The 24,930-nt window shown below is 40.5% G+C and overlaps 1 protein-coding gene across 4 annotated transcripts in view; it reads right to left on the bottom strand.

Moving 5' to 3' along the window:
- Positions 1-17,656: 17,656 nt before the first annotated feature.
- TGFBR3 (transforming growth factor beta receptor 3) overlaps positions 17,657-24,930 on the bottom strand; it is a 202,099-nt gene continuing 194,825 nt past the window's right edge. For all 4 annotated transcript variants that reach the window (XM_034931010.3, XM_034931015.3, XM_063606912.1 and 1 more), the window contains exon 17: positions 17,657-21,150. In XM_034931010.3, coding sequence (XP_034786901.1) covers positions 21,032-21,150 — 119 coding nt within the window. In that variant the 3' untranslated portion in view covers positions 17,657-21,031. The remainder of the gene's footprint in view (positions 21,151-24,930) is intronic.

The following is a 24,930-nucleotide window of genomic DNA, read 5'->3' as shown; positions in this document are numbered from 1 at the left end:
TATGGTGCAAAAAGAATGGGCTTTGAAATCAGCTTAACTCATTTGGATCCACATGTATTAACCTTGTATTATTGGATAATTTCTTCAAGGCCTTATTAGTTTCGGCTTCTTTACTGATAAAAATAGGTATAATGCTAAATAGCACAGAGTGACCAGAAAAATTTACTGAGATGTGTAACAAAACCAAGCCCAGTGTTTGGCGCATATTAGCAGCTCAAAAAAATGTTATTTTAAATCTTCTGTCTGGGGAACATGACTGATAATACTCACTATAAAGGCATGTGAAAACATCTAAGGAGAGGATGAAAGGGTTCATTAATCACAGATCTGTGTGACATACCTACTAAGTGCCAGGTACTGCTCTAAGTTCTGGGGATGGACTGATGAGCATGACACACACCCTGTTTCTTTTGGAGCTTGCATTCTGGATAGGGATGTAGCAGGACGAGCTGCAGACAAAACTCCTCAGACACCGAGTTAAAGAAGGAAGGGGTTTATTCAGCCGGGGGCATCGGCAAGACTCCTGTCTCAAGAGCCGAGCCCCCAGAATGAGCAATTCCTGTCCCTTTTAAGGGCTCACAACTCTAAGGGGGTGCGCGTGAGAGGGTCGTGATTGATTGAGCAAGCAGGGGGTAAGTGACTGGGGGCTGCATGCACCGGTAATTAGAATGGAACAGAACAGGACAGGGATTTTCACAGTGCTTTTCTATACAATGTCTGTAATCTATGAATAACATAACCGATTAGGTCAGGGGTCGATCTTTGACTACCAGGCCCAGGGTGTGGCACCAGGCTGTCTGCTTGTGGATTTCATTTCTGCCTTTTAGTTTTTACTTCTTCTTTCTTTGGAGGCAGAAACTGGGCATAAGACAATATGAGGGGTGGTCTCCTCCCTTATTTCCCCACTTTGAGACTCTCACTCAATAGTGGGAGTTCTCACTTTTATTTTTACTACCCATGTTTTCTTGCAAGACAGATCGATAGTGATTTATATAGTACACTTGTGCTGAAGCATTTTGGTGAACTAAGGTAACGATGAAGTTTTTATCATTTGAAGAAGTACAGGTAGCAAACAAGGGAGCAGTAAGCAGGTTCCTATTACTATTATAACTCTTATTATAAGAGTTTTACATCTTTCTAGTGCCGGGAACCATTTTCTAAACATGGCCCCAGGATCAAATCCATGCCACACTTGCACGGGCATATGTGCCAGTTTTGTCATATCTCTAACTATGTCTTTAACTACTTGCCCTTGATTATCTATGTGTAGGCAGCAATTAGTAAGGTTAAATTTCCTGCAGACCTCTCTTTCAGCTGCTAGCAAGTAGTCGAGAGCTAATCTATTTTGATAGATAGCATTTCTCTTCTGAGTTTCTTGCCGGTCCAGAATAGTCAAGGCTCTGCCGGTTTTATTAATTATTTTTAAGATAGCTTGTAACAATATGATTCGGTTGATCATGTAAATGGGGGTCTGGTATCCCCATGAGCTGTCTTGTGCTTAAGTAGCAGGCCTATAATATTGTATGATTCTCTCAGGGGGCCATTTATTATTTTTAAAATTTTCTATAGCTATGCTTCTCTTTTCACGGGAAGCATAGACAGGGAACCCCAGGAGTTCACCTGTTTTTATGGGCAGTAGGAAGAAAGATGGTTTAATAGTGCCAATAACACAACTACCTGCCCACTGGTCAGGTAATTTGGTGTAAGCTCTATGCCCACATATCCAGTATAATCCAGTGGGGGCTGTCCAGTCCCGGTGGGACTCCGGGTGGGTCCACACGGTTTGCAACTTTGGGAATTTACTAAATGGATTTCTCTCTGCGTGATTTGAACTCCACCAAGTGACTGTTTTTGTGGTACCATTCTACAGTTTCTGTCTCAGACAACTAAGTCGTCCTACGGGGTGAGTGAATTGTTTTCCTTCTCTAGCTATGCAATATTGTCTAATAATTGAGGCTTTTAGGACCCAGAAATTATCAGGGTGATTCTTTTGAGCCGGGAATTCATCAGAAACTGGGTCTGTAGGTACTAATTCTCGGGCTTCCCATGGCCATTGATCTCCTATTACAGTTCCTCCACATACGTACCATGAACTGATATTGAGAGACTGGGCTATATGCTCGGCTAATTGCAAAAACAAATTTCTTGTTTTTCCTGGAATTTCTGGTGCTGGCACATTTAGTTCATCATAGAAAGTTTGAAACACTGGCTCAGGAGAGCATTCGTAAACCTCTCCTCGAACCAAGATATTTACTCAAGGATCCAGTCCGGCCCCATCGATTCTTAAGGTCACACGCTCCTCTTTTTTTCTAGCAAGGATCAAGGGGATTGGTTATTGCTAGCTCTAAGGGGTTACATTGTCCTTTAGTACAGGAAGGGCCATTTTTTCCTTGCTGAAGGTGGACTGGATCTTTTTTATTTTTTTTATCCAAGTGGCCTAAATGACACAAGACCAGTATTTACATTTATTTCTACACAGTCCTAATTTATGACAGATGTACTTATTTTCTGCCATATAGCCTCTTTTCTAATTAAGAGAACACACCTTATTTCTAACTTATTACCATTAATGACAGCACAGGCATCAAATTTTAAGGTGACTTGTTTGGGCACCCCTTTTTCTTCTGTTTGGCTGACAATTTACTCATATCATTTATGAGCCTCCACCAGTCCTCAGTCCTTAATCTTATTTTAAAAACTGTGGTTATGGGAGGCTCAGATGGGTCATAACACACATCAGGTTGGTCATTTACTGGGTTACGTACCTTGTATAGAATAACATTATACAAACAAGTTCTTTTTAGAGTTCCAGTACACTTATAATAACTGTAAAATAATAGGACCGTAGCAATCTTTTGTCCTACCTTAGTGACTTGATGTATACACTGGGAACAGTCCTCAGTCTGAGGAACGTCAGTTGACGTCCTTACTGTAAAAGTCCAAATTTTAAGGAAAATGAATCCCGCGACTAGTTTTCTCATGCTTTGGCCGTGCGTGGACCAGTCAGCTTCTGGGTGTGACTGGAGCAGGGCTTGTCTTCTTCAGAGTCACTTTGCAGGGGTTGGCAAAGCTGCTCCCATCCACGTACTGCTCACAGTCTACTGATGTTTAAGGATGGTCTCGGAGGTTGGGCCTGCTAGAATAAACTGAGTCCAACACCTCTACACAGTTATGTTCAACTGGGCTTTCTGATACCAGGAGCAAGGTGGTAGGGTTTAGGGTGTTGCAAACTTCAATGGTTATGTGGGGATTTTCACATAGCAAGCTTTGGTGCTTGGTTAATCTAGCATTTGTTAACCAATGATGTCCTTTGGTAGTCATTAAAGTTACCACAGCATGGGGGACTTTTATATTCAGGTTTTGCCTAAGGGTTAGTTTATCTGCTTCTTGTGCTAACAGGGCCTTTGCTGCTAGGGCCCTTAGACCTGGGGGCCAGCCTTTGGAAACCCCATCTAGTTGTTTTGAGAGATAGGCCACTGGCCTTGGCCAGGGCCCCACAGTCTGGGTTAAAACTCCAACTGCCGTTTTTTCTCATTCTGACACATAAAGTGTAAAGAGTTTTGTCAGGTCAGGTAGCCTCAGGGCTGGGGCCGACATGAGTTTTTCTTTTAACTCATGAAAACCTCATTGCTGTTGATTGTAATAGATGTAGTTTATCTAATCTACATTTTTATTAACTGTCATTTACTAAAATATTGACAAATCTCATAACTATTTGATTTCAAGCTTTAAATTGATCTGCTATTCTTTGTGGGACTCCAATTGCGTCTAAATAGACATGAGAGTCGAAAGACCCATAAGGGGCTTCTCTCGCTTTACGATGTCTTATTTTTTTTCCTTCCGGTTGATGAAATGCCAGGGCGAAAGGGATGGCCAATTGGAATAAAGTACAAGTGCCACTCCAGTTATTCGGCAGAGTGCCCAGTAAAGGTCCACCACAATACCACCACACATCCGCTCAGGGATGAACAAGGGCTGACTGATTGATAAGCTCTTGAAAATTCTTAAGCTCACTGCATCCCTTCAGGTCTCCAAGGAACACTGTCTCCTCCTTGTCGTGAGAGACACGAAGTGAACTCAGTGTTGGGAGACGGAGGCTGGATGGCCCTGGGGGGCTGACCTGCAGGGTGCCGGACTTTGAGATATAGCAGAGAGAGCTTGGCACGACTTATTTCTCCAGGCTGTAGAATCCTGGAAAACAGCTACCATGCAGCCTACACCTGGTCCACTGGAGGACCACCTTAGTGGAAAGGGGACAATCTGGGCCTCTGGCCTGCCATGTGCACAAGCATAACAATTGCTTTTGTTTAACATGCAGATGGAATATTTGATCCATTTTAACCAGGCATTTGCATCTTGGTATCCTGTCTTAATTGCTTAAGTTTAAGTCTTTAACTTCTATGATCCTCTAGTAAAATGAATGTATGGTTTTAGGAAATTACAAAAACCGGTTAGGGAAGTCCATCCTTGCTCTTTAGTGGTCCACAGAATGTTGGACCAACTATGGCATGAAAGCTCTACATCAGGGGCAAGACTCCTGGTTGGCACTGGGGTGTTTATCGAAATCTCCCCGGATTAAATGGTCCTAGTTTACTAGTGCCCAGTCTGAGGAGAGTCAGGAGGGACAGAAGTACTTTTCTGAAGTAGAAAGCTGTCTTTGGCTTGGCAAGTCCCCACAGGGTATAACAAGGCAAGCATTAAATGCAATAGTTTGAGGAAAAATTGACTTGGTTATGTTAATAACTAGATGGTCAGCAATAGAACGAGGAAAGAAGAAAGTAACAGAATAGATGAAAAGAGTTAAATTTTTCTTAGCTTTAGTTTGGTAGGGCTTTCCCCCAGGACTATGGCCATGACTCTGGAGGGGGTGGCGCTTTCTTGACTCGGGTGTGATGAGTCCATCCTTTTTTTTTTTTTTTTTTTTTTTTTTTTTGCTGTACAAACAGCAGTCTTGGTGGTTAGCAGCACAAGGTAGGGTCCTTCCCAGGCTGGCTCGAGTTTTTCTTTTCACCCTTTGATGAGAACATGATCTTCAGGCTGGTGCTGGTTTACCAGAAATTTTAGGGGTGGTACATGTGCTAAAAGACTTTTAGTTTTTGAGAGAAAGGAAAGTGGAAGATAAACCAAGTATATAATTTTTAAGATATTGACCTTTTGTTTTAAATGTGGGGACCTTGGCAGTGGACTTTAGAGTCCTTAGTGCCTTTTTACTGAGAAATTTCCTTTAGCACCTATTTTTATTAGTTTTTAAACCAAAGAAAGCCAAATACCATTTTACATTTAACAATGCTTCTTGTATGATTTTTATACCAGATAAGCTAAATTTTATCTTTATATTAGTGTGTTATTAATGTTAAACCTAATTTTAATAAAACCTTGTAGACATATTTATCTAATTTTTAATGTTTGACCATAAGGTAAGATTTTATAGACTCTTTTTAACCTTTTATAATTTTTGCTAAAAAGAAGGTTGGTGCTTTAAGAAAAACCTGCTATGCTTTTACTTTAATGTCCAGTTTACAGAAAAACTGGATGATACTTCTTTAACTTTAGCTAATATGTGTACGCAGAGAATCATTTTTACAATTAATGTTTTAACACTTGTTTAAACATTCAAAACAGTAATTTTTTTTAACTTTTTAATGTAGGTTAAAATGTACATTCTTATGCCTCCTTATAATTCTTTTACCAAAGGTATATTTTGCTTTTGTTATACACCTTGCACATAAACTGTTTTTTTTTTTTAATAGTTTTATATTCAGGAGGCCTAGTTACTTTTAAATTATGCAACATTTTTTGCATAAATTCTTTTTTATAACTTTTTTTCTTTCATGACTTTTGAAGACAATTCTTTGACATGTCTCAACTTTATGACTTACTACAAATATTTCTTTAAACAACCAGTTAATTTATTTCAGAGCAAGAATTTACCATATAATACTTTTTATATAAATTCCGCCTTCCCTTTTTTTTCCTTTTTTTTTTTCCTCAGGATACTTCTGAACTGGTGAGGTGTGCTCACAATGAGGTTTTCTCTAAAAGTTATTGTTTTTTACTTTTGTTGTTGTTGTTGTTGTTGTTAGCAAAACAGTTGCCGCTACAGATTGAATGCATTTGGGCCATCCGCGGGTTACTGGGTTAAGGATTTTTGATAGGAAGGCCTCAGTGCTTTCGGGATACGCCCTTGTTTACACTGACAAAGTGGTATTGGAGTGTTATAGGGTTACGGAGGATACCTTCAATTATCGATTATAGGTTTTAAATTTACCTTGGCTTTTAAAAGAATAGGGTACACTTTTTTTTAAACTACTTGTATATCTCTTTATTTCTCTCTTGACTTTGTCTCTCTCTTTTTGACTTTCCTTTTGCGTCTGTCTCTTCCTTTCTCTCTCTGCCTCTCTCTCTCTCCTTGACTTCCTCTTTGTCTGTCTCTTCCTCGTCTCTTCCTCTCTCTCTTTGCCTCTTTTCCTCTCTGTCTGTTTCCTTTCTCTCTCTCTGCTGGTCTTTCCTTGCCTTTGCCAGCCGCTTATGCTGCTGTTCTCTCAACCACTGTGTGTTGGGGGCGGGGGGCCTAAAACCAGCTGTAACCAAGTGTCTATGTACCGGAACTGGTCTGGATTCCCCGGCTTACAGGTTACCTTGTGTCATACCTTTGAAACAAGGGACCTGTCCAGGCTTCCTTCTAATGGCCAACCTACCTCTAATGCTGGCCAGTCTATCTTACACAAAGTTTGAAGTTTTCCTGGTGTCATAGTACTCCACAGTCTCCCTTAAATTCTTTTTTGAAATTTTTCAACATAGTTCCTAGTAGGGTGGGCTTATTTGTGCCTGATCTACGCTTCTTCGAGACAAAACACCATGCTCACTCCACAAACACACCACAAAACAAAGAACAGGTAAATAGAGCACACATACATACTTTTGCAGTTTGCACCAAACCAAAATCAAAACCAAAATCAGAGTATCCAGAAATCTAAGCCAGGTCAAAACCAAAACCAAAGTATCAAGCAATCCAAGTCAAGTCAAAAACAAAAACCAAAGTGCCAGTACAGGCACACCATGGGTGATCAGGCCACGCTTCCACTCAAATGGAGTGGGCAAGTTCCCAAAACCGGTCCTGTCAAGCAATTCAAACCAAATCAAAACCAAAACCAAAACCAAAGTGCTGATAAAGGGACGCCGTGGCTGATCAGGCCATGCTTCCACTCAAATGGAGTGGGCAAGTTCCCAAGACCGGTCATGTCAAGCAATTCAAACCAAATCAAAACCAAAACCAAACCAAAGTGTCGATAAAGGTACGCCGTGGGTGATCAGGCCATGCTTCCACTCAAACGGAGTGGGCAAGTTCCAAAGACTACTCTTACCAAGTTTTAGATATCCAGACTTCAAGTGCCCATTCCTTCCCGGTGTTCAGCCACTGCATTGATCCTCCACGAGGGCCTGCAACACACTGCTCTGGCGAGGCGTCCCACCGGGGCAAATTCCTTCCCGGGAGCGCTCTCAGGATCCGCGTCGCTCGGGCTGGTCAGAGTCCCCCACAGGGATGTTCCACAGGGCAGGCTTAAGCCGCCTAAGGAGCTGCCTCGACCATTCGCCATTCAGCTCGCTTCCCAGTCAGGGAACCAAGAAATGTAGCAGGACCAGCCACAGGCAAAACTCCTCAGACAGCGAGTTAAAGAAGGAAGGGGTTTATTCGGCCGGGGACATCAACAAGACTCCTGTCTCAAGAGCCGAGCCCCCTGAGTGAGCAATTCCTGTCCCTTTTAAGGGCTCACGACTCTAAGGGGGTGCGGTGCGCGTGAGAGGGTCGTGATTGATTGAGCAAGCAGGGGGTAAGTGACTGGGGGCTGCCTGCACCGGTAATTAGATCGGAACAAAACAGGATAGGGATTTTCACAGTGCTTTTCTATACAATGTCTGTAATCTATAGATAACAATCAATTATGGTCAGGGGTCGATCTTTAACCACCAGGCCCAGGGTGTGGCGCCGGGCTGTCTGCTTGTGGATTTCATTTCTGCCTTTTAGTTTTTTCTTTTTCTTTCTTTGGAGGCGGAAATTGGGCATAAGACAGTATGAGGGGTGGTCTCCTCCCTTAGAGAAAGATGGGCAATGTACAAACTAAAACAATTAAGAAAAATATTATCAAGGAATAAGTGCCATGCAAAGAATTAAAACTAAATGATGTGATGGAGGGAAATTGGGTGTCTACCATAGACTGGGTGATGGGGGAAAGCCTTTCCCGTGTGATAATTAAGCTGAGATCTGAAAAGTAAGGAGGAACCAGCTGTGGGATGATACGGGGAGTAGCATTCCAGGCAAAGGAATTGTCAATGTGAAGGCGTTAAGGTAACAAAGATGTCACAGAACATGATGGTTGGAGCAAAACAGGGAAGCAAGAGAGTCGTATGAGCTGAGGAGGAGTCAGATCCCTTAGGGCTCTGAGTGCCAAGATAATCACAGACAAAGGGCTAATCTTTGTAATATATAAAGAATTCCTAGAAATTGAGAAAATTAAAGACAACAACCCGATAGAAAAAGAGGCAAAGGATAAAACAGACAGTTCACAGCATAACAACAAATAATCCTTATACATATAAAAAGATGCACAACTTCATTCATTGTAAGAAAAATGCAAATTAAAATTACTTTGAGATATCATTTTTTCATCCATCAAATTGGCAAAAATACCAGAGTTGGATAATGCACTCAATTGGTACAGCTATGAGAAAACAGGTATTGTTGATAGTAGTTTAAAATGGTGCAACTTCAATGGGATCCAATTTGGTAATATCTATTAGGAATAAAAATGCACTTACTCTTTGGCCTGGCAATCCTACTTCTGGGAATTTTTCCTTGAGATACACCTGCACACAAACCAAAGAACCTTCATATAAGGCTACTCACTGCAGTGTGGTTTTTAATAGCAAGAGAAACAAGCCAAGTGTGCATTGAAAGGGGTAGGTTAGGCCAGGTGCGGGGGCTCATGCCTGTAATCCCAGCACTTTGGGAAGCCGAGGCAGGTGGATCATGAGGTCAGGAGTTTGAGACCAGCCTGATCAACATGGTGAAACTCCGTCTGTACTGAAAATACAAAAATTAGCCAGGCATGGTGGCACGTGCCTGTAATCCCAGCTAATCAGGAAGGTGAGGCAGGAGAATCGCTTGAACCTGGGAGGCGGAAGTTATAGGTAGCCAAGATTGTGCCATTGAACTCCAGCCTGGGCAACAGAGCGAGACTCCATCTCAAAAATAAAATAAAATAAAGAAGAAGAAAAAAAGGGATAGGTTAAATAAATTATGGTATATCCCCAAAGTAGAATTCTATATGGCTGTAGAAAAGAAATGAGATACTGATTTATATTCTGATATGGATACAAAATATGTTAGGTGAGACAAGCAAAATGCAGAACATGTATCATATTAATATGTTTCCACTGTGTAATAAAGGGGGAAAGAGAGGAGATTCTTATTTGCTCACATTTGCTTTAAGAAGCATCACAAGCTAGTGAAAGTGGCTACCTACAGGGGAACAGAAGGGTACACACAGGAATAGGAGCCGGATTTTTAAAAGTATACTTTTGTTTTGTTTTTTTGGAATTTATTCTAAGTGTGATGGGAAGCCATTTGGAGTATTAAACAGGGGATTGACAAGATCTAACGTCTTTTAAAGAGTGTGTTCTAGCAGCCACATGGGGAATAATCTTAGACAGACAAGGAGGCCGCAGGGAGTCTGCTGGATGTGCTGGTTTATGTTGGAGGTAAGGATGGCGTAGACTCGGGTGGTGGTGGTGCAGATGGAGAGCAGCAGATATGTTTGGAAGCCATCAGGACTCACTGATGGATTGGCTGCGGGAGGTTAGAGAAAAATAACAGTTTTGTGTCTTGAGTCATGAGGTGGCATGGTGCTACCAGACCCCAGAGATTGATAAAATAACAGCTGGGGCAGTTCATAAGGTTTTATGGAAAAGACTGCCTGTTAGCAGAGCTGTGAAGGACTCTAGGATCTGAGGAGGTGATGAGAAGGCCTTGCAGATGGAGAGGAAGGAATGGAGCAGGCAGGGCCAGGGGCCAGGAGGCAGTGGGGGGCTCTGCTCTGCGAACTGGTTGGGTCTCTCTGCTCACAGTTGTTTCAGTTTTTCTCCATTGCAACTCAGCTCAGCCCCAGGGCCATGAAACAACTTGAAACCAAATCCTCTATTTCCCATCATATGCTTCTTTTAACTGCTTCCTACACTTCCTGTGACTGTTTCCTTGCAGTAACTAGAGTTTCTATCACATGCATTGGCATTCTGAGAAATACACTAAAAGTGAAAAAAATCAACCAGTCAAAATGAGGACTGGCTGGCTGGCTGGGTTAAAGATTTGTCGCTTTTTCCTTTGCTGGCGCAATAACGTAATTACCTTCTCTTGGATCACTCACTGGGGTGGAAAGGTAAAGCGTGGTGGATTTCCCTGGAGTGCAGGTTGGATGCTCCTCCAGGTGCTTCCACTTTTAAGGCTAACTGGCGGGCTAAGAAGCTTTTTATTTTCACCTCTCCTCTCCACTCGAGAAAAAGATTTGATAACTGGAATCCTCAATGGAAAGTCTCTTCTGCAGTTGCTGTACTTATCAAAAAGTGGTGCTCCAGAAGAAGTTTGTGTTTCAGATGAAGATTCTTGAAGCTCTAGTTTCCACTTTTGGGGTATGCTGTACGGTTTTGGGTTTAAATAACAAAAATTGGCCAGGCACGGTGGCTCATGCCTGTAATCCCAGCATTTTGGGAGGCCGAGGCAGGTGGATCACTTGAGGCCAGGAGTTCAAGAACAGCCTGGCCAACATGGTGAAACCCCGTCTCTACTAAAAATACAAAAATTAGCCGGGCATGGTGGCAGGCGCCTGTAGTCCCAGCTACTTGAGGGGCTGAGGAAGGAGAATCACCAGAAAGTCAAGGCTGCAATGAGCTGGAATTCTGCCATTGCACTCCAGCCTGGGCGACAGAGCAAGATCCTATCTCATGGAAAAAAAAAAAATTAGTTTTCTCCCTTCCTACACCACCCCTGCACCATACAGAATCCATGTGATTTTCCCTTTTAAAAATTCAGCATTATTTCAACACTGTTGTCAAGTACACTGTGTTCTTTGCAGAAACTATGTCATAGGCAGTTTATGAACCGGGACAAGTAACAGACCAGCAAAAGCTGCTCCACCCAAATCACTTATGAAGACTTTCAGCTTTGAGTCTTTGATTGGTCAAGTGGAAAGAACCAAGTTGGGTTTTAAAGCTGAGAAATTCTTGTTCTCCTTGTCCATTCCCTCTTTTCTTGCACAGGTGGTGTGCTTTGGTTGATAAAAGGATAATCAGTTCTGGGGCTTCTGAGCAGAAAGAAAATATTGATAATATGTTAATAAAATAGAAAGGAAAATGGCTGAGGGTTGTGTGTGTGTGTGTGTGCATGCACACTCACACTCCCACCCCTCATTTCTTTTTAAGTCAAGATAGAGTTCACTTCAGTCATGTGGTTCTACATTTAAAGTTTTTTTTTTCTTTTTAATGAATTCTCAGAGGCAGTAAATGCAGAAAGTCTTTAAAAATTAATTCAAGCTGTGACCTTCTGAGTAAGGGGAGGTGATGTCATATGATGACCTTTATTTTAAGTGTGAAATCGAATCTACATAAAGTACAGTGTTGAGTTCCTCTGAAAAAGCTGAGGTGGAAATCTAAGAACAAGGGCAGCAAATATGCCAAAACTCAAACTTTTGATTATCAATGACATCTATAAAAATTAATCCGACCATTTGCCCATTTTCAAACATGTTGCATTAGGGGAGAACAATGCTATAGGTTTGGCTTACTTTGAAACAAAAAAGATGCCTATATTTGGCATTTGGTAACATTTCTTCACTTTACAGAATTATTATAACATTCACAAGTGGCTAGATGAAACCAACACTTTATAAATAATGTTTGATTAGGGAATATTAATTTTTCCATAAACATGGGGAGGGAGGAAGAGGAGGAAGAGCAGCAAATTATCAAGAATACTGTGTGGAACCATGAAAAGTTTGGGATAGACCTAACATTGATTTGCTTTTTATTTACTAGACAACTTTTTTTCTCTCTCTCTTTTTTTTTTTTTTTTTGAAATAACAGGGAAAGAAATTACATCTGTGTGTTTTTTTTTTTACAATAAAAATCAGACAACTCACAACTCTTATTTAGGTCATGAAATTATAACATTTTTGGATCACAGACTCTTGTAAGAATCTAATGAAAACTATGACTTATTGTCATATGTAAGGGCCTAATGAATTAGATCAATTTCTGGTTGTTTTACTTGTCTGTTTGAGTAATCCATTTAACTATTCCTATGCTAATATCATATTATTTTTATTACATGATTTTATACTATATGTGCTAAGGCCAGACTACCTCACAATTCTTTTTAAAAGTATTAATTCAATGGGAAGTGAATGAACTTTTTAATAAATGCTTCCAGAAGAATTGAATAATCACCTGGAAAGAAGCAAAAATAGACCCCTACCTTCATATCATACACAAAAGTATGGATAAAGACCTACATTTTAAAAATAAAATTTTAAAAGTATTAGTATATATCTAGAGTCAGAGAAACCCTAAGCAAGAGAGGGAACCCAGAGGCCAAAAGGAAAAGATATGTATCTTCAACTACATAAGAATTAAACATTTTGTCTTGGCAATATCAATTAGAAACAAAATGAAAAGACCATAATAGACTGGGAAAATATTTCTCATACATGACATGTGACACAGAATTTCACTAATGTACGATCATTAAGAGAAAGACAATTCATTAGAAAAATGGGCAAAGAAAATAGAAATTTACAGGAGAACCTGGGAAAGACTGATATGATAATTTAAAACTTAGTCATTGCAGATAATACAAATCCAAATGAGATACAATTTTCAACCATCAGATTGGCAAAATTTAAAACACATAACACTGGTAACAATGATAGTAGGTAATATTTATTAAGTGACTAGTATAGGCTAAGAACTTTATGTGGACTAGCTCATTTAATATTCACAACAATGCTAAAGTGTAAATTTTTTTTAATATCACGGAAACAGTTCGCCTAGCAAATGGTAGCACCAAGATTTAAATCTGATGCCTAGAGCCCAAACTTCTGTTTCAACATAGGCAATGTTGATGAGGAAGCCAGGGAATGGGCACTCATACATTGCCTGTAGTGATGGCGTGATTTTCAAAAACCTTTAGAGAAAGTAATGTGGCAATAAATATTAAGATTAATATAAAAAACTCATTCTCTTTGACCTGCCATCCCAGGAATAAAAGAAACACCAGGATCTTGGCATTATCTGTTCTTTGACTACTTGGTAGAATTTACCTGTAAAACCAGCTGGGCTTGGTGGTGGTGTTTGTTTGTTTGTTTGTTTGTTTTAAATTTTGTGTTCTATTTTGTTGTGAGTAGATTTTAATTTAGTTTTTACTTTTTATTTTTTTATTTTATTTTTCCCATAAGCCTCCTAGATCTTACTTTTCTTAAGTGTAAAGATTTATTAAAGATTTATTTTCAATTTTTATTGCTTCTTGAAATAGTTTTGCAAAATTGCATTTTTACTAGGAAGTCATCAGTGCCATCCACTAAGTTTTTGTCTCCTAGCTCCCTATCTGCTTGATGATGCTGGTAGTGGGACTGGGCAAGCCACGCTCAACTTCCCGCTCTGATAATCCCTGCCCTGGGCGCTCAGCAATCTCTGTTCACCTTTTCAGCCCTTCAACATCTGCTACACCAAGTCCTCACGTTCATTTCTTTCTGTTGAAATAATCAGAGTGGTTTTTGTTTACCCAACAGAACTCTGACTGTCCCTGACATATCACCCACATTGTGTTTTCTAATTTATTAAAATAAAGTTTATGATGATCCCTTATTGATTAAAATTTCTGCTATATCTGTTGTGTCTTTTTTTATCTTCTAATGCATGTGTTTACTTTTACTTAATTTTTACCTATCTCCAATAGTCTTTTAAAGTAATAATTAACTTGCCATGTTGGATACTGTTACATTTTCAAACTTTTTTTTCCAACGTACAACTTAGAGCAATTTAAGTTTCTCATAAGTTACCTGCTTTAGCCACAGGTTTGAATGTAGTATTTTCACTGTTCAAGTCTAATCTTCTAATTTTCTTTTTTCTTTTTTTTTTTTTCTTGAGATGGAGTCTTGCTCTTTCACCCAGGCTGGAGTGCAGTGGCGCAATCTCGGCTCACTGCAACCTCTGCCTCCCAGGTTGAAGCGATTCCCTTGCCTAAGCCTCCTGAGTAGCTGGGACTACAGGCGCATGCCACCATCCCCAGCTAATTTTTGTATTTCTGGTAGAGATGTGGTTTCACTATGTTGGCCAGGCTGGTCTTGAACTCCTGGCCTCAGGTGATCCACCCGCCTCAGCCTCCCAATCCAATTTTCATTATGACTTCTTTGAGCCATGAATTATTTAGAAGTGTTTTTTTTTTTTTTTTTTTTTTCCATTTAACTGATTGTCAGAACATATAAAGCGGTTTTTTTTTTTGGAGACAGAGTTGTGCTCTGTCACCAGGCTGCAGTGCAGTGGCGCAATCTTGGCTCACTGCAACCTCTGCCTCCCAAGTTCAAGCGATTCATCTGCCTCAGCCTCCCGAGTAGCTGCAACTACAGGCGCCCGCCACCACGCCCGGCTAATTTTTTTGTATTTTAGTAGAGGCAGGTTTCACCACGTTGGCCAGGATGGTCTCGATCTCCTGACCTCGTGCTCCGCCCACCTTGGCCTCCCAAAGTGCTGGGATTACAGGTGTGAGCCACTGCGCCCGGCTGTAAAGTGTTTTTAAATTCCTAAATGTATTGAGTATTTAAAAATTATTTTCATATTCATTTTTAAACTATTTGCATTGTGATTAAGTAACCTGATCAGTATGATTAAATTTTGTGATATTTGCTGAGAATGCCATTATAGTTCCAGGAGTGGTATATACAAAATTGTCAAATTGGGGGACACAGGATTCTATGTATGGATCTTAATCAAGCTTAATTACATTGTTCAAATCTTCCATATCCAAATATTTTTGACTTGTCAACTTCTGAGAGTGATATGTTAAAATATCCTACTGTGATGATGAATTTGTCAGTTCCTCTTTTTCCTCTTTATAATTTTTATAATTCTGTCACTTTTTTTTTTTTTTTTGCTTTAAAGCATTGGAGTGTGAGAACATAATATATAAGGATATTAACTGCAGCAGAATATCTTGGCAAAAAACTAAAATGTCATTACTAGTGAATTGGCTGAATTCATTGTAAAAAATATTATGCAGCCACCAAAAAACATGAAATTTGTTCCATATCTAATAATCTACAGGAGGTCCATGTTAAGTGAAAAAGGCAAGTTGCAGAGTATGTATATTATGATCCCATTTTTAGTAAACGAAACAAAAACTTCTATATTAATGAACACGTTTCAATATGTTTGAGTTTGAAAAAAGGCTGTTAACATCAGCTCCTCTAAGTAAGTGACTGGAGGGAGTAGGAAGGGTAGCGTTAACAAATATCTTTGTATTTCACTTCCTATGAGAACCATGTTTTTATTTGGGCAATTTAAGTTAAGCCTAATAAGAAAATGATGATGATCAGCAGTCATCTTAGGAGGCCTGAGAAAGATATGCCGTATGAAAAAAGCAAGTCACAGGCTGGGCGTGGTGGCTCACGCCTGTAATCCCAGCACTTTGGGAGGCCAAGATGGGTGGATCACTTGAAGTCAGGAGTTCGAGACCAGCCTGGCCAACATGGTGAAACCTTTTCTCTACTAAAAATATAAAAATTTGCCTTGGGTTTAGTAGAAACCCCATGTCTACTGAAAATATAAAAATTAGCTTTGGGTGACACAATGAGACCCTGTCTCAAAAAAAAAAAAAAAAGAAAAAAGTCACAACTGTTATAATCCAATTTTTTTTTTTTTTTTTTTTTTGAGACAGGGCCTTCCTCTGTCACCCAGGCTGGAGTGCGGTGACACGATCTCAACTCACTGGAATCTCCACCTCCTGGGTTCAAAGATTCTCGTGCCTCAGCCTTCTGAGTAGCTGGGATACAGACGCATGCCACCCCGCCCCGCTAATTTTTGTATTTTTAGTAGAGACAGGGTTTCACTATGTTGGCCAGGCTGGTCTCGAACTCCTTACCCCAAGTGATCCACCCACCTTGGCCTCCCAAAGTACTGGGATTACAGGCGTGAGCCACTGCACCGGGCCATAATCCAATCTTATTTAATGACATGGACATGTTGATATGAATTAAGGAAACATCTGGGAACACATACACTAAATCGGTATTCTTATATTCAAGTTGGAGGATTATGGAGGCCTTTTCATTGCTACATGTCTGTATTCTTTGCATTCATTTTATACATATATATTGTGTGAACAGGAAAGATAATTTTTTCTTACAAAAAGCCTATGGACTCTCACCAAAAACAACAGCCGAGACATATCTGCAATAAAATCCTACATACAATTCCAGCCACTTCACAGACTCTCTGAAGCCCATTTATTAGTCACCCAGGTTTTTCCTCCAGTAGACACAAGGAGAGTTTAATGGCAAAAAAAATTCATTGACCTGCCAATTACTCCCACATATCCTAAGAGGAGCTGGTTGCAGGGGGGCACCGTAGCTGTAAAATGGAGCTTAACACTGTTCCTGCTCTGTGGGTACCCACCTGTGTAACATGTGAGGGATGGACTGCTGGCCTTGATGCCAAATCATCTAAGTCACTAAAAATCTCAAAAGGGGAGTGTGGTCTGTAAATGCATATTCAATGCTATAATGTAATATTTGATACTGAACGAGAACTTTTTTCATTACAAATTTGTCTGGGGGTGAGGATGCCAAATAGAACTGAGCTCCGGAGAGGTGAGAGAAGTAGCTGGGAAAGCAGGCAGATTTGCCTCCTCGGAACCATGCTTAGGAATCTGAACTTTATCCTGAAGGCAAATGGGGCAATTACTTAAAATGGAGTCTTTTTAGGATTACTTTGGCTGCATGGTGGAGAAAGAATTGAAGGGAGCAAAATGGAAAGTCGGCATACCAGTTAGGAGGCTGCTGCAGTGACTCAAGAGACAATGGCTCTTGAGCAGTGTGTAACAACAGTCAGAGTAGGAATAAGTCAGTGGTTTGAAGAAAGAGACATTTTAGAGGTAGAATAACACTCGGACTTATTGATTTGGGAAGAGGGGAGCCAAAGAGGCTGTAGTTAGATTCCCAGGTTTCTGGCTTGGACAACTGGAAGACGGTGGTACCATATGGAGATACGGAATGCTGGAAGCAGCAATGGGGTATTTGAAGGGGCTGAAAATAGTAGACCTTAAATGTATATTATGTTTCTTTCTTTGACTCTGGGAGATTGACAGAAGGCCCAGGAATGGTTTCCAGGGTGAGACACCCACTTCCAAGTCTCCTGCCATGTTTTTCTGAGAAGAGCGACAGCTCCTGCTGCACTCTTCTTCTAGTCCATCCGCCCTTCCCTCTGCTCTGGACCTCTTAGCCTTTCTCCTCCCACTTCCTCATCAACACGGAGCAGACGATCCATTCAGGAGAAAGTCACAGTGAAAAAAGTTACATGAGCCTGAGGGTAGAATTTAATGATAACAAGACACATATTAATAATTGATATATATCTTTTTATTATGCACAGATAAAAGATTTAAAACTGTGGTTATCAAAACTATACATCTAAGCATCTTCACAAAATAGCTGACACACTGAACAGAGAAAAGAATACAACAGGGGTGTTCAAACTGGCCACAGGGATTTTAAGGGTACTCTTTTTACCCTCATAGATGATGAAAACCAGCAACAAAATCAGGCTCATTCAGGAAAAACCAGAAGAGAGAAGTATTGTATTTGGAAACTGATAATAGTCCTTTTTAGAAAAACATCTGTCAGTTTCATGAACAACCCCCAGATAAAACAAACATGAAAAAAATCACATAGGACTCACCCAACAAAATGTGCTCTGTTAACACAACCAGCAGTACAATCATCATTCAAACCATGAGGTAGTTACAGTACAAAAAGACTGGCACGCGTGTGAGCACCCCACACACACTCACAATCATGCCCACTAAGAACACAAGCAGGAAATGGATTTACAATCTTATTACAAGGCAAGGAAAAAAACCATTTTTTTGTTTAGAAAATGCTATAGAAACAGTTTAGACAGAAGAAATCTCTGGCTTTTTAAAATACAGAGTAACAGCTGGTAAACACCACATGGTGAAAAGCTATAGCGTATTATACAGACAATCTGCCTTGGAGTTTGGGGCATTTTAACAACAGCTTCAGCATCAAACAAACAACAAAATGGCCTCTGCAAATTAAGGGTGTAGCCTGCAGAAATAACAAAAGACTGCAGATACAAGAGTTCAGCTGAAATACAACAATACTTTTAAAGAAACTTGTAGTACACGTTATAAAAGTAGAGCTTGTACTTTGTATTAAAACTGTAAAGTGTGAAGCAATTAGAAATACTGTAATGAGAAGCTAGGGAGAAAATACCTTATTTTTTTCATGTTCATTTTTTAGAAACATTTCAGAAATACTTAACGACATTCACTCTCCAATATGAGATTAGGTTTTATCAACACAGATTTCTTGATCTGAATAATAATTCTGACAATGAGACCCAAACAAATAAAAGGTGATTTTTTTCCTCTCTCTCTCTTTTAAAAAGATCTTTTGGTTTGCATCTATAAATTTGTAAATTAATTTAAAATTATTTATAAAATCATTGGCAATGTAGCATCTCTCTTAAAAATATATATTTAAATATATTACAGAAGGTTTTAACCCTGTCCTTCTAAGACATCAATCTTTTAATATCTCCTAATAGCTAATTTTCTTTTTAACACGATGGAAAAGATTTTTTAAAAAAGCAAAGGACTGATCGAAAGAATTCACAGTAGCTGAAATTAAACATTTCATATGGAGTAACTTAAATTTATCTAAAACACTTAAATATATCTTTATACACAAATTTTGTAGTAAAATATAGCTATAAGTGACTTAAAGACTCTAGTCTTCTTTGAAGACATCTTTAAACTTTTTTATACATAGAATATGCCGAAACAATACATTCCACCGAAGGTTAGGCAAAGCGCAATATTTTCAAACACAGGTAGCGTAATCTAGGTCCTCCACTCTGATACCCTTCTGTTAAAAAAAAATTAAAGGAAAAAAATTCTCTAAACTCATGTCTTCTTCGTTTGTATATGGAAATCTGGAAATTTTTCAGTAGATCAATGTAGATAGCCTGGAAATCTCAGCCCTAAAGTAATCTGTTTTAGTTAAAATGTTCCTTATTGAAAAAAAAAATGTTCCTTATTGAATGTGTATATCTATCAGGTAAGTCAGATTATTACTCAACGATTTGGTAAAAATGATTGTCAATTTCCACATACTTGTTTCCCATGTAGACACTGCCCTAAGGTTTTAAGCTTCATCAGGATTACCTACTGAGGTTCCATTCACAGACAACCAGGCATAACTTCCTTATTTTAAGGGCAGTGGGATTTGCTTATGAATATTTTGGGGGTAGAATCTATCTTGTTCTACTTATGGAATTCTAAGTTGTTTGGGGGAAATTCTGGAAAAAGAATAATTTGCAATGAAGCTATCTTCAGCAGTAAAATAATTTAGCATGATAATTCCCCTCTGGCATTCTTTTTTTTTTTTTTTAACAAGGAGGTATCACTGAGCTTATTTTAGCTGCAAAGTGGCATCATATTATTCCATTTAATGAAATTCACCTCAAGCCCTTTTTGATATATTAAATATATGGGATATATTTAAGGCAAGAGAAGTAAGGCAATCCAAATGAGTGCCCTTTTCCAATCTCAGCACTGTCTTGGTGGAATTGGTGACACTATTCAGATAACCAACTGGAGACCGACAGGATTTGCCATGCATTTGCATCTTGCTAGAGTTTGGTTTTTATGAAAGGGCCTATTTTTTTTTTTAAGTTGACATATTTTGAGTGGAAACACTCACCCTACCAAATATACTTAAGTTGCAACTCTAAAAGCATAAGGACATTTTCAAATTTTCTCTTCTTCCACTGAGAAAATGAATGTGCCAGGTGACATATTATATACTTGTACTTGCATACACATAGAAATATATCACTGTGCAAATTCGTCCTTGACTTTATAACTGAATTTCACCTCAAATTATACATTAATTTGTCAGAACAAAATATTAGGAATGGGCACAAATCTGTGGTTCCTGATTTTGGTCATCTTCAATTTCTGTAGGCCTGTAAGAAATACAAAATTTGCATTAAGACATTTTGCAGTGGTGTATGCAAGTATGGGAAGAAACAGGAAGCCGATAAGGTCATCAGCATTTTTTTGGCCCAGGGCACAAGAAAGGAATGTTGCCTTAACACCTGTCAGGGTGCAGTCCCTGAGGGCAGCACCCATCAAGGGACACATCAGACCCCACAGGTTGTGGCAGCAAGGTCAGAAGTGTGCATCCAGACGAAGGTGCACATTAGACAGGAGGATCGCTTAGAAAGCCTCAAAGCATTTCTTGTTTTACATCTTGGTTCAGATATAAAGAATCTTTGGCCGCATCTCCTCACTGGTTCTACTATCTGGCTATTAACCCTTTACCAACTCCTTGAGTCTGGGTAAAACTCAGGGCCCCAAATTATGGATGTTCTCACCTGGACAAAGCAGCATTTTAAAAACTGGCATGTGTTTCACATTGAAAACCCCCAAGCCTGTGAGGGGCTGGTGGAGAAAACCACCATTTTAGCTTTCTCACATGAATTCTAGTGTGGTACAGAAGCCCAGGGTCATGTTTATACTAGCCCTGGGTGTGGGGTGAATACAATGGGTGATCTTTATACTGAAATTCACTGTCTTTACAAGGGAACCAAAATCCAGCCCTCTGAGTCTGGACACGAGGCTCAGCCATTGGTCCTGCCCTTGGCAGTAGCTGAGCTGGGCTGGGCTGGGCTGGGCTGGGTTGGGCTAGGCCGTGCTGCTGCTGGAGCAAGGCGTGCTCTGCGTGCTGCCGATGCTGTGGGCAGCACTGCTGTTTTCCGAGGCTGGCGGGGAGGTGGGGACTTGCTGCCTTCCTGCTGTCTCCCCTGCAGTTAATAAAGAAAAGGCAGAGTCAGAGAAAGACGCATATTATGTATGTGCATTCCTGAAAAGATAATTTATTCCGCATTTGCCATTTTAACCGATATTTTTCTCAACCAGGGCAGAAGCAACTAGACTAGGTCCTAGAGGGCTGGAATACCTTCTAAAATAAGGTTTTGCTATTTGTTGTTTTATTTTTAAAGCATCATGAATGGGAAAAAGAAGACAGCTGACTGACAGGCAGCTCTAGTGGCTAAGACCTCTGAGAGTTGATGACAAAGTCCCTGGATTTCAGGGTCCACAACCTTTGATGAAATCACCACCACTTCGTCTGTGTGAGCTGGCAACTGACCAGCACCTGTATTCAGGAAACACTGTCCATCTTCTCTCATAAAGACACTGTAGGATTTGGAGGGTGTGACCTTTAAATTGCAGTTAAGAGAACCCTGGAAGTTTGGGAGCCTTGTTCTGAATGCACTTGTTAAAAACAGGAGTGAAATATAGACTTTGTCCTAGCTACAGTAGAGAGAGCCTTGTGTGCCAAACAGATAAGTTACCTGAGAAACTGGGGTGGGGGATAGCTGCTATTGGAAAAACATTTTGGGGAAGGGGTTTAGCTGTTTGCACATGGGGACTGCAGTTGCCAGCGAATGGCCTCCCCTGTGGGGTGCAGTGTGAGTATCTCCTAACACTTTAAGCATCCCACTTTTCATTACACACCCCACTGCATTTTAGCTAAAGCCATTCATCGTGCCAAATGTGCAGTGCTTTGGAGAGGAAGGAAACCTCAAGTCACACACATGGTTTGCATTTATCAGTGCAAAAGGCCCTAGAGTTAGTCTTCTCTTCGGCAAAACCAGCCTCAGTGCAACCCTCAAAAAATGGCTCTAGGTAGGGAAAAGTGATCAGGGCTCTCCAATAAAAAACACTGCATTTACTTTGAAAAGTCAGAGCATAAACTTCATAAACTTCTTGTAAGCAGCATCCCCTCCTTCAATGTGGGAAACCCCAGAGGGCCAGGCCTGTTTATGAATGAGCCTCCTCTTTCCTGTCATGCTGAAATACACATCTATCAGCCGGAGATAAGCAACCCTTCCAGCTGCTTCATTAAAACAAAACACTCGAGGAAAGGCCCTGCCCTCCAGTGCAGGAACTTGGCCCCATTACTTCCATTCTCTTTCTGGGGCCCCTCAAAAGCCTCTGTGAAAAAAGCGGTTCTGCAAAATGTAGAACTGGCTCATGTCCCTGGGTCTGGTTACAGCTTTTTCTGTCACCCCTTTCATGAACCACACAGCTATACACACTTTTGCATCAACCTCAAAGTATTTATGTGCTTGTTGTAAGTTTGGCCCTTGTTGTACTTCCTCTAATTATCTTTTCTTCTGGGATTGGCGGGATGGAAGGGGACTGGGGTCAATATTCCTGAGAAGCGGAGAAACACTGCTTTTTTTTTTTTTTTTTTGAGACAGAGTCTCGCTCTGTCCCCTAGGCTGGACTGCAGTGGCATGATCTTGGCTCACTGCAACCTCCACCCCCCGGGTTCAAGCAATTCTCCTGTCTCAGCCTCCCGAGTACCTGGGACTACAGGCATGTGCCACCATGCCTGGCTAATTTTTTGTATTTTTAGTAGAGACACGATTTCACTGTGTTAGCCAGGATGGTATCGATCTCCTGACCTCGTGATCGGCCCACCTTGGCCTTCCATAGTGCTGGGATTACAGGCGTGAGCCACCACGCCCGGCTGAAACACTGCTTTTGACTTTTTTGGAAACCTATGTTTTGGACCCTCCCCAGCACTGCCCTCTACTCTTCATGTGTGTGTATAATTAAGGCTGGGGAAATTAGCCTCCATGGCAATAACTTTCTGCCAAAAATTCACTTTCCCCAGAGTAGGAGCTTTATTTCTAGAAGGGAATCAAATCTCTTAACTATTCTGAGGTCAAAACAAAAACAACCTCCAGAGACCCAAACAACTCTAGATATGCTTTAAGAATTTGACTCCCTTACAAACCACATGTTGGTCCATACCCAGCTGGATCCTCACATAATCAATCAGAAGGACTAATGTGGCTATGCATGAACCACATTTTTAAAATATTTTTTCCTATTTAAATAAGGATACATCTGAAAAGCAGGAGGCCAACTCCATCTTTTTCTTTTTTGGCTCACCTGGGCTTTGTTTGCTCAGCCCAACAGCAGGTAAAAGAGAAGGCCTTGCTTCATCAAGCAATAGGGAGCAAGTGTGCTCCTCCAGGATCTGCCCTGTGCTTGATTATTCACATTCAGGAAAAGTGCCAGGACTATGCCCTGCCCAGGAAGCCTGAATATCTGCTTTCCGATGTCTATTTGCCAAATATAATTTGTTGCCATGTCAGTTTATTTTCATCAGTGCCCATTAAAGAGACCTTTCAACTTCCCGAGTTTTGGGAACTCTTGTTCTGGTAATGCAAAACACTTCAAAACAAAACCCCAAACAAAACAAAGAAGCCTCCGCACTCAAGACTGCAGGATGCATCTCACCAGCTGAATAAGTCAAGTTAACCTAATATTATATTGACTTTGATCCAATAATGGGCCAAGGTGAGTCTCTGTCTGAGAATCTGCTGGGAAATACTGAAAGTCCCCTCTTCAGACCATCCTTTCCAGTTCTGTGGCTATTTTCACATGTAAGATGCAAGGTTTCTCAATATAACCATGTTTTAAAAATAACTCTTACCTTTTGACAGAATTAAGAAAAAGTTTTTTCACTGTCAAATGGAAGTGATGCTACAGAAAAATTCACCATGAGGAAGAAAGTTGAATGTACAGATGCTTCTACTTAATGGGCCAACAGAGACCCCTGGGTTTTCTGAGATGGGTCTTTGGCTGTCTGCTCTCCACTGCAGTGGTCTCTGATTTCGTGGAGCACCAACTTTCTCTAAAATATCCCTTGGGTGACAAGTATAACAAGGCTGCTCCTAAAGGAGATGGGCAGGGAGGACCTCGTGGCTAAGCAGACTAGGCCCAATTAACACATCTAAGAAATTCAAGGAGGGCGCCTTGCTTGTAAATAAATATCAGACTTGGCCAGCAGAGGAAATGTACTCAGTCTTCCTGCTTTCCTCCTAAAATATCAAACCACATTGAGGGAACAGAGATTTGAGAGGAGGAGGGAGAGTGAGTAGGGGAGAGAGGAATTTGGTGCCTGACATACTCTGGAGGAGGAGAGTACACTGAGGATAAGGACACTAAGGATTAATTCCACCCATCTCACAGTTAGCCTATGGCTGGGCCTAGATACTGCCAGAGATGCCTCAAGAAATAGAAAAACAAAGCCAGGTGCAGTCACTTACAGTGCCAGCTACTTAGGAGGCTGAAGGGGGAGGATCTCCTGAGGCCAGGAGTTAGAGACTGCAGTGAGCTATGATCTCACCTGTGAAGAGCCTCTGCACTCCAACCTGGGCAACATAGAGAGACCCTGTCTCTACCGGGGGAAAAAGAAAAAAAGAAGCAAAAACAAACATACAAAAAACATTTCTTAATGGAGAATGTTTTATTTCTTTAGCATGGCATGGAGTTGTCCAGATCTGACTTCCTGCTACCTCTTTGGCGTCTATATTACAACTGTATTCTTATTTCTAAGTCTTTCACCATGGCAGGTCCTGGGGAAGAAACTATTCAAGAAAGATGTGAATAGCATGAGAGGACTCTGTGGGGAAACAAGAGAAGAGTTAAAAAGAAAGGTGAGGGCAAGCTTGGTATTTAGGCCAAAGGAGACTATTGCAAATACTCTCCATGAGGATTAT

Source organism: Pan paniscus, chromosome 1 (genome assembly GCF_029289425.2).
Source record: "Pan paniscus chromosome 1, NHGRI_mPanPan1-v2.0_pri, whole genome shotgun sequence".
In the NCBI taxonomy this organism is placed as follows: domain Eukaryota; kingdom Metazoa; phylum Chordata; class Mammalia; order Primates; family Hominidae; genus Pan; species Pan paniscus.
Note: the sequence above shows the minus strand (reverse complement) of the source record. Positions and strands in the feature narration are given on the sequence as shown.